The sequence below is a fragment of the Clupea harengus genome, chromosome 8 (assembly GCF_900700415.2).
Source record: "Clupea harengus chromosome 8, Ch_v2.0.2, whole genome shotgun sequence".
In the NCBI taxonomy this organism is placed as follows: Eukaryota; Metazoa; Chordata; class Actinopteri; order Clupeiformes; family Clupeidae; genus Clupea; species Clupea harengus.
In genome coordinates, this window is record NC_045159.1 from 14980275 (window position 1) to 14994687 (window position 14413).

The window sequence follows — 14413 nt, forward strand, 5'->3', positions numbered from 1 at the left end:
GTTACTGGCAATTATATGATTTGTGGCTACCTCTTGTGATTTTACTTCATCTTCTCATCTCTATCACAACAATTTACAGATACTCATTCTTGAGCTGTTAGGGTAAAGTGTCTGGCAGTACCGTATTTGGTTATATAAGAGCAATGCAATTGCCTGTTTTAGAAAGGCCCTACGGATCAATGGAAAGATGAGACAAGCATATATTTGTCAATGAGTTTAAAATATATTTTTACATTTAAAATGTTCTTCAGAGTTCCATACATTATTTTTTCACCTTGCCCTCATTTTCAGAGACAAGCAGGTTTTAAAATGGCATTGTTACTCATTTCTCTGCATTAACCAGTCAATCTGTACAGCACCAGCATTTGTATAGGCTGGTATGTGTTGCTGTCAGTCTTACATAAAATCATGTGGCTCATATTATGTGGTGTTATGAGGCACAATATATGTGGGTATGAGGGTATGTCAGAAAGACACAATTGTGTATTAATGAACTTGAATTTATTTAGAAAGAAAACACAAAAACAATGTCTAAACCCTGCTACATAATTTTCTACTCAATGCAGTGTATATAAATGTGGGCTGTCAGTGGAGTAATTTTAAACAGCACACTATCTCTAAAGCATTAGCTTATTTTACACATTATTTTCGTGAGCACTTTCAATGACGACAATTCTATTTCACATTAATACTGAACCTTTAGCTTGTAGCAGGTCGATAAGGCTCGCCAGAATATATGGGGCAAACATTATTGATCCGTAACAGCAATGCATTTGAGATTTCCAATGTCTCTGATGAGTCAGCGCTTCAGTTTGGGTAACCTGCTCCCGTTTGATGCTCCCGTGGCACCCCCTGTCTTCCCTTTCGGGTTACACTTCCTGTTGAGCATATTTTCCTGGCCACTGTAACCACAAACAAATATAAATTACCCATGGTGCCTCTGTGTGCAGTACATTACCACGGCCGTGTCACTGACCAGATGGGAGATTAGGAATCAGAGAGAAGCCTATTTGCCTGAGTACTTCACACACTTTATTTGTGTCTGAATAAAAACATACTGCACCTTCTCACTGGAATCCTGCCATTTCCTCGTGGTTGATGTAGCTGTGTCTTTCGGCTCACATCAAGAGTTGATGACACCTAGAAGTGCATTGTTATGTGATATGACATGACATGAGACAGTAGGAATCGGAGCTGGTCCTCATAGTCACCAAATATACCTATCTGGACAACAGAAATATCTTTTACTACATATTAGCTAGGCAAGAGGGAAAAGATGAAAAGATATTGATGTACACCTCTATTCAACACTACTTGGAAACACAGTTTGTAAATTATTAAATCCAAACATGCAGAACCAAAAAAACTCAAACCCCACCCCCGACGCAAAAGCTACACAACAAATTGGGGGCTGTGACACAAGTGTTTTAGTGACAAACTTTAGTGACACCCTATGAATAATGCAAGTGAGAACTTTTACTAATTACTTATACATTTTTTATATGAAACTTATTGAACTTTTCAATGACTAACCTTTGCAATCTCTGCTATATATGCACGTCTGTCTTCATTTGTTTTTTGATAAGCCTGGTTGAAACAAACAAAGCAATTGCAGTTTCACATTCTGTGTTATAATAGCAGTAGACACTGAAGTGTAAACAAGCACCTAAAAATTTAAGTTCAAACTACTTTGGCTTGGACAGAAGGCAGAAAATACAAATCTACTCTTGGGTCATTAGCCAGTGTTGCCTTTATATCTCAGTTAATCTCTGGAACACCCTTTAGCTATTTTAATGCTGTGAAAAGTAACACTATGTAACAATTCTACCTTAAAATAACAGCTTGAAAAAAATTGTGCCGCTACAATTACTTTTAATATGGAGAATGGTCTCTCCGCCATTGCCATCGGGGGTCTGTAGAGAAATGACTGCAGTCTGTAGGATTTCTGGAGCCGCCCGGTCCTTTGTGTCTGAGCATGAGCGACTAGGATCAAGTAGCGATTTAGATTCAGAACTAGCCATCTTTCTGCTGGATTAGTAAGTAGTTTATTTGCTGTCCTGCTTTGTCTTGGCTTGCACTTGCTTGATGTTTGACTGTGTTAGCAAAGTTGTTGACTCGCTAGTTTATCATAAACTAGGAAAGCAAATTTCAACAGGTTTCGCCGCTAGGGGGAGCTCCAAGCCAAAAACTCCTTAGTGCTGCTTTAAGTAAAGAGTCCAGAGGCAAAAAAAAAGGGGATGCTAATATATCACATGCTAATGGTTATGTCATAAGACTTTGAGAATTTGAGACCTTGCTCCTTGGTGTTTCACATAATTGCAAACATGTTTTTTATCCCAACATGAACCTTTTAGAGGAAAAGGATGTCTGGAGGAGACTGTAGTTTACATACTAAGGGTAAAACCAGACAGACAGACCTTTCCTTCTTGCTGGATCCTTGCATGGAGATCCAGAAGTTGACTGTGAAGGTTGGACTTCTCAGTGGTAAGGAGTTTGAGGTGGTGTTTCAAAGCATCCTATGAAAGATTATCAATACTATTAAATTCAACATGTGTCTCTGTCTTGTGGATAGGCCTGTAAATTCTTCTCTGAAAAAGGAAAATTTCATCGCTCTCCAATAGAGTATAGTGCTACTTACCTCTGACGTGGCATCATAAGACCGTATTGAAGCAAGTCTATCTATTAATAATGATATTAAGATATTTAGAATGACAACAAAAACAATGTAGACAAAATACTACATAGTAACAATGAATAGTATAAATGTTAGAAGTAGTCTTTATCCAACCATGCCTGTACAATTTAAAATCAAAGTTGACGTTTCGTTCACAATGCGATCTTGCATATGACGTCCCTACAAGTAGGCTATTCTCAGTATTTGATTGACAAGTTAAACGTTGGCGCCTCAGTTTACATAAACTACATCCTTGGAGCAAATTATGTTCAGTGGTTTCATACCCATTGGGTTGCCACGGAGGTCCTCCAGTCTCCCGTGCACAAATGCAATTTGCCGCTCTAGCTGCCCGTTGAGGTCCAGCTGGGTCTCATATCTGGTTTTCCATTCGTTTCCTAATGTAAACATTATGGAAAAGACATATTACTTAGACGTGGCTGAATTACTCGTGATCTCATTTTGTTCTGCAAACAAGTTTCGGAAAATGTCTGATTACAAACAAAACTTCCAACTTTAAAAGCTGGCAAAATAAGCGATACTTGCCATCTCAAATACACACCTTCGCCTTCTACACTGTGGAGTCTGTCCTCCAAATCAGCCATAGTGTTTCTGAGATCTGAGACAGATTCCTCCAACATCTCTCTCCGAAAGAAAGGACAGAAAATGACAGTAAATCTAAGTTTCACATTTTTTGTTATTGTTTAATAGTTCAAACAATTAAGGCTATTTATCCATGAAATAGGGGGTTACACTGAGGATGTGTATAGTTCGCAGAATAATATAGCACGAGTCATCAGCGGACCGACCGAAATTAATTCTGCTCAGGCCTGTATCACTTTCTCTTTTTTTCCATTAGTAATCGTCATGTTAAACATGGTGTCCAGCGTTACATATTTACCCACTTACTTCATTTCCATCTCCTTATCAAGTTCTGCTTGCAAGCGGGCTAAGCCAAACTTTCCTAAATCTGGCTCTTCCATTTCAGAGGACCTACGAAAACTTTGCAGCGAGTTGTATCTCCGTCTCCATAGGCGACATTCATATCCGGTAATCGTCTTCCTGACGACGTGTAGCGCAGGCAATTCTGTAGTCCAGTGACATCACGCTGGCAAGAGAAGGCTACATTTGAAACGTAGCGCGCATAATTTACATCTATTTGCAGTTTTCACATATGAGATGACGGAGGAAAGATTGAAGGCCTCATCAAGAGCTTTTTGTTTCCCATAAACTGTTTATTTTGTCTCAATAGTAATGAACAAATCCCAGCCTACAAGTGTTCAGATATTGTTTATTCAGTTTAGCAAATGAAGTTAAAGGTAGGTCATGCAATATGTACACACACACACACACACACACACACACACACACACACATTATATACATCATATAAAAATAAACTTTGATGCAGGCTTAGTACTCTTGGGGTTGTCTGAGATCTTAGAATGACACAAATTCCAGTGCCAAAAATACAATAACAGACTTATAAGATGAGTACATTACATTTGGTCATTACTTTGCCTCATTCTTCTTTGGATTTTTCAGCATCTTCCTTCTTTACCATGGCCTTTGCTGTCTGCTTTCCAGTAGTTTTCAGTGCAGCCTTGAGACCCATGTTGTCAATGTTGTAGGCAGCGAGGCCAATATTGATAACAGACTTGACAGTAGTGTCTGTTGCCTGTCCCGCCTCATCCCCATACCTTTTATGGACAGTGCAAACGTTAGAGGGCTGTCTGCAGATTCAGGTGCAAATGCAAGTGTGGATTGTTGCATTTAGGAGACATTGACATTAACTAGTAGAGGAGGACACTTTTCGACCTCAGAGATCATTTTGCTTTTTTCTATTTTGAAGACGCTATCTAGATCCCTCCACAAATGTGTTTTTTTGTCCAGAGATGGGAACCCTTAAATGTTCTTCAAAGATTTTAAGCAGAACCCTCAAAGGCTCTAGATAGCACCTTAATGGGTGAAAGGAAGTTAGTAACAAAGAGGGGAGTTCCTTACAAGAGATAGTGTGAAACATTGTGAACATAACTTACAAGGAAGAAGTGAGTGCACACAAAGGTCAATGTCCCATTGCAAAATTTTCAGTTTTATTAGTAAATGTAAGGCCAAAACATACTTATTGCAGGTGAAAGCCACCTTTATATCCCGTTATTCCCCCATTAAGGCACTGAAGATATTTAGAGAAAGTCAGACAGAATTAGTTGAACTGCATATCAATGTTTAGTCAAAAAGGCATCACTAGTCTACTCAGGTCAACTGTTACATGTTCCTAGGGCGATCCAAGATGTGTTCTAGACCCCTAAATCTGAAAACAGAGCAAACAGAAAGAACACAGTAAAGATAGAAAGCATCCTCATACCACCAAGCAATGAGAAGTACAGCAAGAAACAAAAGTGTAGAGCATTATCAAGGACTTATTAGACCCCATGAATGAATAAAGTCAAGGACACCAGGAATATAGATAGTGAAATACTTTTGATGTGTTAATGGGAAATACAAAATACTCACTTGTGCCTTACTGTTTGGACAGTCTCTGAAGCTAGACTTTTCCCTATGTTTTTTGCTGCTGTCTCCATACTCGTCCACACAGTTGACAGTCCTAAAACAACATTAAACATTGCACATTAACATTCTTGTATTCATTGCGTTTATGTCTTCATGTGTTCTCATTGCCTTCATTTGTGAGTCTGATAGTGACGCTCATGACCTTTGCGCTGCCTAAACGAGTCAAAAAGTTGAGTCCCTGCCCAGGAAGCCCAATGACACCACAGTTTGTTCAAACCACTTCAAATGGGAAGCAGTCCGAAAACGTGTGAGACTTGTAAACAAGGGGAAACCACTCCTTCCTTGCTGTTTATGGAAAACAATACACATTTGTATAAATCTGTGCTAAAACTGTGACAATAGCCCTGTCCAACTTGTAACCAGACTACCTTGTATGCTACTTGAGGCAACCATTAGTGCTCCGTCCATGTTTGACTGGCCATCTTTGTTCCTCTTCAGTGACTCTGGAATCAGTTTACTGCCGTGTTTCTTCACATGTGGTGCCAGTTCCTTCCCTACCCGATCAGCCACGGTGGCTATACCATCCACTATGACAGAGGAATATGACATCTCACTTTACTCCCAAAACAATTCATAAACAACACATTTTCAATTGTCAATTGCATGTAGAATGTTTATTTTTAAGTCTAACATTCTTGAAGAGGATAGCTTTGACTTCATGCGATAGTTTATTCTTTAATATTTTCCCCAGTGAGTGAAAAACAGCCTATTTTCTGTACAGCAACTGATACCCAAGGGAATAAGAGCCTCACCAATGAACTGGCTGACTTTGACAGCCCCGCCAGTGGCATCCTTGGCCACATTAAGGCCCTTGCTGACTTTGGGGCTGACCTCAGCAGGTACCTCCCGTGGGGAGATGTGCTCTCGCAGCGTGAACGCTCCTTTGTGGATTGCCTTCCCAGCATAGTTTCCACCCTTAACCAGCCCTCGTCCCAGCCAAGACGCCCCTGCAAGGGACATAATGGAACTGTGTAAGTTCTTTAGTTCTCCGCTTCCTAGTGACAATGCTGCCATCTAGTGGGAAAATGCAGTACTTTGCACACATATGTAAACAACAGCAATCTCTGACATATTTCATAGGGTAGATATAAATAATAAAACAAATGCAATGGTTATTTGGCTATTTAGAATTAATTTTCACCATTTTGAGTAATGTTCACACAATCCAGGCTCAATGCTAACACTGATCATAATTGTAAACATCTCAATATTAGCATGGCGGTTATAAAGCAACTGATATTTTATAATTATAATTCAAACACTCATTTATTCAGTCACTACCATAAAGGTGCAGTTTATTAGCAGTCCAACCTTGAGTGGCAGTGTAAACGAACCTGCAAGGATGTTCTGGGCCAACTTGTCACTCCACTCAGGCACAGCCCTCCCTTCTGTAGCCAATCCTGCAGCTGCGCCCCCTTTAGAAGGACCTATGGGAATCTTCTCACCCAGGTCAATGGCTTCCACAGCAGCACCCTCGTCTGCAGTCTGCAGGGGAAACTTGGTCATAAGAGGTCATGAAGCAGAAAAGGGGTCGTTTTGCCTTGATGTAGAGTGAATTAGGGTGAAGAAACTTGGAATGAGTAAAAATAATAAATAAATAAAACAACCACTAGTAATAATAATAATAATGACAATACACTGGTGATACCCCAAAGCATTCACCAAAGTCTATTACAGCATATTAGTGAACGCTGCTTTCAAACAACTTTGTAAAAACATGCACATAGTGCACAAAAATTCCTCTCTTTTCTCCTACCTGAACTCTGAGCAGGGTCAGCTGTGACAGGTGCTCGTGAAAGCGAGCTCGGTCCGAGACAGGCAGTCTGGACGAGAGCACCACACCTACATAAGAACCGGGTGCGCTGGCTATAGTGTCAGGGAATGTGAACACGCCCATGTTACTCAGCAGGACAGGCAAGTCGGGGTACATTGGGTAGAGCCAATTGCATACCTGTCATCACAAGAATAACATTTCTGTCAGATTCCTATGAACACTTCCACTATTCTTAACATTCTTCCACCCATAAACACAATCATGTAAAAGACTCCAACTCTAAAAAGAACTCCATTATATTGCTAAAAGGGGGAATTCACCATATTTATTTTAGCCCTGACTTATAACCAACACACTTAATATAATAGTGAGATAAGCCAGATCCGCTTTGCACACATTATGTTTGATAGGTTAACAGTAGAGAAAGTAAATGGAATTTGAAATGTAGGGAGATCCATGTGGTGTTATTGAGATACGCAATGTTGCACTGCAAAACCCAAAGAGGCATGCACGGGGACATTTGACCTGATTTGGCACAGATCAGCAGCACTGCACAGCAAATGCCAACTATGTCTTTGTTTCAGGGGACTACAATGAAACAAAGGCAGCCGGACAGTAAACGCGTGTTTGACTCCAGTGCACACACACATGGCCAGGATCAGGCAGCTACTGGACTGTGGTTGCTGTGGAGAGCTGGCTTTCAAACGGGGAGCTGTGCCAACAATGCAGAGAACAGACAGCCAAACTGACTCAGTGTGATCCCCCATGCTACAAAATGTTGTGCCTTCCAACTCATGGAAAAAATTATCGCCATGTCCACCAGGGAGATGACCTGTCTATGTTTAACATATTTAAAACCACTATTACTGCAGTGAACATGACTCCTCTGGGAGGGCTTGAAAACCAGGTTTCTTTGGCAGCAAGTTTCGTCATTCCAATTATGGCTATGGAAATGTATGACTACCGGAAATTCCAACTATGAGAATCTCTAGTGACAGCGGGACGAGACTTTCAGTCCGCTCAAATTATTTAAATGATCAATCATATCACTTCCACATTCAATTGAGGGCACTAGGAATTGATAACATTTTGTCAAAAAAGTTTTTTAATAGCTCCTACGAAGGATTAGTCATTGTTTTTCTCAACAGAGACAGTATTCACATTTGTACCTTGTACTGACAAATGTGGCTCACGTGGCCATCTGTTTTGTGTGCAAAGATTTTTGAGAGGCTGAGAGTCTAATGTGTAAGCGTTGGCTTCTCATTTACTAATGTGATTATACGATTGGCCTCTCCTCAAGTGAGAAAAATGGACAATGACATTCTTTGAGTCATGTTGACATGAGATCACTGTTTGAGTGCCATTATATGAATGAAAAAACTCAACATGTTATGTCACTCAAAACACAACAGTTGGGGCAAAATGTGTTGTGATGAGCTGTACTGTGTTGCTATGCACATATACACATTAATGTAATACACCACAATTTCTAATACTACTATACTAATTTGATTATCGTCATTAGTTCAGAATCAGTTCAGATCAAGTTTGAAAACCATGGGTATTTGTTTACCTGTAGATACGCAGGAGGATGGCTGAGAGAGTGGTCTGTATGCTGGCTGCTTGCACACACAATTATGCGCAGGAACCCCGGGTAGGAAGGCGCACTGACCTGGCCGTCTGCTGCGACAAAGAATATCTGTACTCCCTGGGGCAAGTAAAAGAGCTCCTCTCCGTTGACTTCTAGACTCAGTGTGCCATGCGGTCGGTCCACCAGCTCCCATTCCTCCTGTGAAGGCGTCATCCCCTTCTCTGTGCCATGGGAAAGAGAGAGGTGACCATCAGAGGCTTGTGGGGTGTAGGCTGGGGGCTGATCTCCTGGTACACCCAGTGCCATCACAGGAGAAACGGGCAAAGAAGGGACATCGCCTCCATCTAACTGGATATCTGATAGGCACATTCCCAGAGGTGCCGGCTCTTTTATCCGGGGTAGGATTGGATACAGGCTCCGGTTAGGGGCTGCTGTTGGACTGCGCATGGAGTCTGTCTGTATGACAGGCAAGGTCGGGTAGAGGTGCTGGGATGAGGCTCCGGCATTCTCTTGTAAAGGTGTTGTCTCCAATATGGCCAAGCGCGTTGTGATGGTGCTTAGAGTCTCGTTCATCTTCAGCTGCATCTGCCTTGCGGAGTCCCAGACAGCGCCGACATATAGCTCTCCATGGGTGGGGACTTCAAGCCCTTGAAGGAGGTGCTGGCGTCCAAGCCTATAGAACGTCAGTGCCGTGGCCTTGTGTCCTGCCTCATCCTCTGAGAGTCCTGTGTTGAGGCAGTCGAAAGCCCTCTCATAATGCTCCTTTATGACCTGCAGGTTAGCCTCAGCTGTGTCCATGTCAATGACGATTCTCTATCGACTCTATTGAAAGAGTTTAGACAATTAATAAGCCGACATATTCAGTTTCACATCTAACCTTTGCATATCTGACATAGTCCAAGTAGGCCTGGTCTACACGATGAAGCTGGATTTGCCGGTTTGAAAGAAACACTACGGTCACATTCCTGACAATATATAAATAATCATGGCACGTCATTTGTCCTGGTAGTTAAAACGGACACGAAACGCTTCCAACTAATACATAATTTAAATTCATCATTGTAATTATAGAAAAAGATAAAATTTACTTTGAAGCCAAAAGTTAGACTTAGTTATCTTTACTTTGTAAACAGAGCCCAGATTCAAACACTTAATTTCGTCACACTTCAGTTCCTTCAAGCAACGATGAATAATGCGACTTTTCACTGTGATAAAACAATGTGGCAATTAATCAATGTGGCGAGAAACGCCCATTTGTTAGTATGGAGATCTTTCTTTAGAGAATCATTTTTAGACTTTTACCAAGCAACAGGGACAGACACAAAGCATTTTGAGGCAGTTTACTTCATTTATTTAATATAATGACATCTCACATATCCATGATTATGAAAGTAAACCTGTACAACTTGCAAGTGAAAACAACGTGGCTAGACTACCACTTGTTGACATAAAAAGGCAATACACACAGGATAAGGATTAATGCAGGGAGGGGGGAAGCTTTACACATCACAGATCACAAGTTAGGCCTACGGTCTTTAAAATTACGTGATGGCTACCTTCTGGGCCTGCCTAAAACCATAAAAAATTAAAACCATTCACAGTTCATTAAAATATATACATTCACCAATTAAAATCATGAGTGCACCAGAAAGACAAGAGCTGAAGTTGGATGTCCTATAGGATCGGCACATTACTGGAATGGCAGAGAATCCAGGGCAGTGATGAGCGAAACAGCACCATTCCTGGAAGAGAAACAATATTAAAGTGGATGAAATTCTATGTCACAGGTGAGTCACCGGATATTTTCAAATAGGATACCTGGGGGTCTTGTACTTCTCCCTAATTGCCTGCTGTGGCCGGTTTGCAGCAGTCTGATGGAGTTTATGGAGGTCTTTTAGGCAAGGGACAATTTCAGCCAAGGTGTACCCAGTGAACGCATACAGGTGATCAGGCTGCAGGATAAAACGTAATTAAGTATGACACCGAATAAGTAATTATTATAAATAAAAGTTAATTAGTTCCTGCAAGTCCTACCCAGAAGGCTTTGTTGAGTGTATAATTGGCAAGACAGTAAGATGCAGCTGCAACTTGAGAGGGAAGATGCCGTAGGAATGGATCAACTTCTAGCAAGCTCAGCTCTGCAAGAAACTATAAGAGTACAAGTTAAAATAAAAGTTTGAGGGCAAAACTCCACTCAAATTAACATAATGCCATGACGCATACCAGAGCAAGGTGTGCAGTGTTGGCACTGACAGGTTCAAGAGTAATATAAAGAATCAAAAACTGATGAGTCGTTGGCATGGTCAGGTCAAAACCAAGGACTTTCAACAGAAGGTGCTCCATTCGGAGGAGCTGTTTTTTAGTGTAGGTGTCATCCGTGATGTAAACAAACTCATCCACTTCCGGTGGGTACACCTCCTCATATTTCCTGGGGAAAAAACAAACAAAACATTATATGCAAAATCCAGAATTAGGACTTCACTTTCACAGAGACCCCAAGTCCCCTCAAGAGTGTACATACGCAGCCAGTAGAATTGCTGCAGTGCCAACCAGTTGCAGTTTTCCTCTTAGAACTGACATGCTGGAAAGGAATCGATCCAAGTAGTTGACAGCCAAGAAGATGGTCTCAGCACTCAATTTGTACTCCTCGCCAACCTCAACCAACCAGTCAATCAAAATTATGCGCATCCAATTTGTAATGTCCGGCTGCTTACTCATGTATCCAGGCTTCGGTCGGAATTTTAACTGGAAAACAAGAGTGGGGAGAACAAACCGATAAAATTGCCTTTCAAGCATTATTTGAGGGCATCACAAGAGATACAGACCTCAGCCTGTCGCAAATGTTGATGAATTTCCTCAGCATATTCATCCACTGCAAGAGCTTCTTGTGATGACAGGGGCTCATATTCGAATAGGTCTTGCATAGACGTCTCCATGCAGGACCCTGCATGAGAAACAAATTGAACGTAGGTCATAACTATTGTGGCAATGAAATTAATTTATAATTTAACCTAACATAAACCACCATTTTACCAGAGCTCTGGTCCAAGACCAGATGGAAGTCCTCATGCTGCAAAGGAACGTCATGCTCATGCGATGTTCTCTCAGAAACAGTGGAACCAGTAGATGTGAGAACAATCTCACTTGTATCCTCCAATCGCACGTCAAAACTGAAATTAGACGTACATGCTTGGGCAAGAATGCCAAAGCTAGGGGCTTCATCCAAAGATCTGTGTTTTGAGGCTCCCTTCAGAATGAAAAGATCACACAATTAATCACAGATTTAAAAACTGAACATGAAGAAAAAAAAAGCAGCAATTAAATAAAAAATAAACAGTACCAGACAAACAGCTCTGCTCTGCTGCTCATTTTCACTCAGAACCCCAAGCACAGTTCTTTGCTTCGTTCTCGGCATCCGTGATCCATCCAGTGCTCCTCCACCAAAGATATTTTCTTGGCTTCCAAGAGTAGCATGGCTAGTGAAATTCATTGCCTTGGAAAAAGCTGAAAAGTAGGGTAACATTTTCGTCCATAACTATAGGCAACACCCACACACACACACACACAGCCCAGTCGACACTGATGAAAGCTTGCCAACACCCGAACTGGCGATATTGGCAATATATGGTCAATGTAGCGCTGGGATGCCTTTTATTACATTTTTGCGGGGTGTCCCGTCCAGGACCACAGAACCAACGTTACATAGTGTAGGCCTAACCTTTAGGGCTAGGGGGACGACAGGTGTATTGGTCCGTCCTTTACGACCATTACAATGAATTTGATGATATCAAAAATAGTTGTCAATAAAAACATGTCACATCAGAAAGTGACAAAATGTCGCACAATGTTACTTTAAAATCCTGTCTTGACGACTCAATATTTATTAAGTTAAAATGTGCGATATTTGCCACCAAGATTAATAGATTTTAGATCTACTGCCATGATCCAATTTTGGACAGGAGCCATGTTCCTTAAATCATTCGATCGTAGCTAACCTTCCTAGCTGAACGGGTAAGTCAACAAATGCGCTTCACTACAATTCCAGTGAAGTCATAAATCCATTTATCCAGGTGTGTGTTTTGAATCGAAATAAGTTAAAGTAACAGATGTTTACTTACTGCTTTGAGGACAGCTGGATATCACGTCAACTGGCAAGAGTAAACTATCTAGCTAAATGCCTAGCTAGCATTGGATCTTGTCCTACTGGATGGTTAACTTTATTAGAAACAGAGCCAAATTCCCGGACACAATCAAGTTGACTTCGTGAGTAACCAACAGTCTGTTCCAACTTCTCTTAGTCAGATAGCTATCTAACGTTAATGAATCTAGCGATGTATTAGCGAAATATATCTTAGATAGTGATACATGGGCGTGGACTGGTATCGCTATTTACCTACTAACGGACTGATTGGATAAGCTACTGCTGTGCGGTAAATTGATGTTGATTGGCCAATTAGTCAAGGAAACAACAACAGTTAATTATCTCTCGAGTTATCTAATTGGCAAACTAAATTAAATGAACTTGTCGTTAATTGTTTTCCACTTCACTGCCTCACCAGTCTTTGACCAACGATGAAATCACATGGAAACGTAACCATGGCAATGACAGACGCTTTCCCTGGCCTTAATGCTATAGCCTACTCATCATGCATGCATGCATGCAATTTACAACAGCCTGCGGTGTTCGACTAGTTTCACATGATTTTGTTTGTATGTTTCATTGTTGTTGTTATTGTTATTATTCTTTTCGTTTTAATTATTATGATTTTTACATTTAATGTTTCTCTATCGCAAAATTGCACTCAACATACACTGTTACATGTATTCAGCAATTTCACCAGGAGAAAGCACCTGAACATATAAAGTCTGCCTTACCTTACAGTTGCCATTTGCCTTTCGGGTACATTTGATACAAAAGTGTTGTAAGTATGTGTCTACAATATTATTTTATTTTTACCTAGCTTACACTGTCAAGGCTTTTGTGAAGGAGGTTGGAAATCACTCTATGCTAGTACACTTAGAGTGCACTAGATGTCACTATTGTTCCTTGACTGGTAGTACACACTTTGGAAACAGCATTTTAGTTTTAAAATTGGAGACACACTGGATATACAAAGGACAATTAGTAGCACTGTTTCCAGGAACAGTGTTTATGCAACACAATAACCACATCACTACTTCTGTAGCATTATTACCTTTCATAAGTCCTACTAAAAATATTACAATTTATTACTTGAAAACAAAACAAAAAACTATGAGTTTGATAGGCCTTTCTGTTCCTTTCTGGGTTAAAAAAAAAAAAAAATGTGGAATATCTGACTTCTAAAACCACTTAAGACCTCAGTATTTTATGGAAGGGGATTCAGAAGTACTTTTGTGTAAATGTTTACGTTGTGTGATCTGTCATTAATAATATAAGCTGAAGGTTTTTTAACGTACACATACCTATGAATGTCAATGAGGAAAGAGGTTAAGGGGAAACCTGTTTTAGTTGTCAAGTCATTCATGACACTAAGCACATTCCTTGAGGGCTCGGTTACCTGGCACGTCTTGCTACAAGTTGGTATGATATGATTAGGTTTTACCTGGAACATCCAATCACACCTCAATGAACCCAAACTGAAAGTTCACTGCCTTTAAGCCCCCTCCCTTTGGTTGTTGGTAGTTTGTGGATCTTGAACACTCACTCCAGAGGTGACAATATTAAGGCCTATCTTATTGAACACTTTCCAAAATCTTTGCACAAGTTGTATTGTTGTTAATAGAAGAACAAACTGCATGGCAAAAGGAGTCAGCCTGAAATTGC

At 40.6% G+C, this 14413-nt stretch overlaps 3 protein-coding genes across 4 annotated transcripts; all 3 read right to left on the reverse strand.

Annotated features, from left to right (window-relative positions):
* Positions 1-618: 618 nt before the first annotated feature.
* Positions 619-3727, reverse strand: ccdc169 (coiled-coil domain containing 169). Of its 2 annotated transcripts, none has more exons than XM_031572032.2 (8): positions 3581-3727; positions 3234-3316; positions 2959-3069; positions 2639-2679; positions 2418-2516; positions 1534-1587; positions 1064-1140; positions 619-902 (listed from the first exon to the last, which is right to left on the reverse strand). In XM_031572032.2, the coding sequence occupies exons 1-8, from the start codon at positions 3652-3654 to the stop codon at positions 800-802; spliced, it is 642 nt and encodes a 213-aa protein (XP_031427892.1). In that variant the 5' UTR covers positions 3655-3727; the 3' UTR covers positions 619-799. The 2 variants fall into 2 exon arrangements, with proteins under 2 accessions (XP_031427892.1, XP_031427893.1); XM_031572033.2 differs by having other exon boundaries at positions 3234-3312; positions 3581-3712.
* A 158-nt stretch (positions 3728-3885) lies between these two features.
* sparta (spartin a) lies at positions 3886-9433 on the reverse strand. Its single transcript, XM_031572035.1, has 7 exons — positions 8590-9433; positions 6999-7193; positions 6577-6727; positions 5995-6189; positions 5611-5769; positions 5186-5276; positions 3886-4982 (listed from the first exon to the last, which is right to left on the reverse strand). Exons 1-7 carry the CDS (start codon positions 9403-9405, stop codon positions 4937-4939), a joined length of 1653 nt encoding a protein of 550 aa, XP_031427895.1. The 5' UTR covers positions 9406-9433; the 3' UTR covers positions 3886-4936.
* A 513-nt stretch (positions 9434-9946) lies between these two features.
* Positions 9947-12954, reverse strand: ccna1 (cyclin A1). The gene is made up of 9 exons (XM_012823000.3): positions 12726-12954; positions 11948-12111; positions 11641-11854; positions 11433-11551; positions 11129-11352; positions 10831-11035; positions 10642-10755; positions 10426-10559; positions 9947-10349 (listed from the first exon to the last, which is right to left on the reverse strand). Exons 2-9 carry the CDS (start codon positions 12095-12097, stop codon positions 10298-10300), a joined length of 1212 nt encoding a protein of 403 aa, XP_012678454.1. The 5' UTR covers positions 12098-12111; positions 12726-12954; the 3' UTR covers positions 9947-10297.
* Between the last annotated feature and the right edge of the window lie 1459 nt (positions 12955-14413).

What these genes read in the sequence shown, in the direction of transcription:
- ccdc169 (XM_031572032.2), bottom strand. Translation starts at nt 3,654, where the DNA reads ATGGAAGAGCCAGATTTAGGAAAGTTTGGCTTAGCCCGCTTGCAAGCA. An exon ending in GATAAGGAGATGGAAATGAA is followed by an intron (nt 3,317 to 3,580) that starts GTAAGTGGGTAA and finishes TTTCTTTCGGAG; the next exon opens with AGAGATGTTGGAGGAATCTG. An exon ending in ATATAGCAGAGATTGCAAAG is followed by an intron (nt 1,141 to 1,533) that starts GTTAGTCATTGA and finishes ATGCACTTCTAG; the next exon opens with GTGTCATCAACTCTTGATGT.
- ccna1 (XM_012823000.3), bottom strand. Translation starts at nt 12,097, where the DNA reads ATGAATTTCACTAGCCATGCTACTCTTGGAAGCCAAGAAAATATCTTT. An exon ending in GGTCTTGGACCAGAGCTCTG is followed by an intron (nt 11,552 to 11,640) that starts GTAAAATGGTGG and finishes TTTCTCATGCAG; the next exon opens with GGTCCTGCATGGAGACGTCT. An exon ending in CACTCAACAAAGCCTTCTGG is followed by an intron (nt 10,560 to 10,641) that starts GTAGGACTTGCA and finishes TTTATCCTGCAG; the next exon opens with CCTGATCACCTGTATGCGTT.
- sparta (XM_031572035.1), bottom strand. Translation starts at nt 9,405, where the DNA reads ATGGACACAGCTGAGGCTAACCTGCAGGTCATAAAGGAGCATTATGAG. An exon ending in GGCCCAGAACATCCTTGCAG is followed by an intron (nt 6,190 to 6,576) that starts GTTCGTTTACAC and finishes TGTCCCTTGCAG; the next exon opens with GGGCGTCTTGGCTGGGACGA. An exon ending in TGCCTCAAGTAGCATACAAG is followed by an intron (nt 5,277 to 5,610) that starts GTAGTCTGGTTA and finishes ATGTTGTTTTAG; the next exon opens with GACTGTCAACTGTGTGGACG.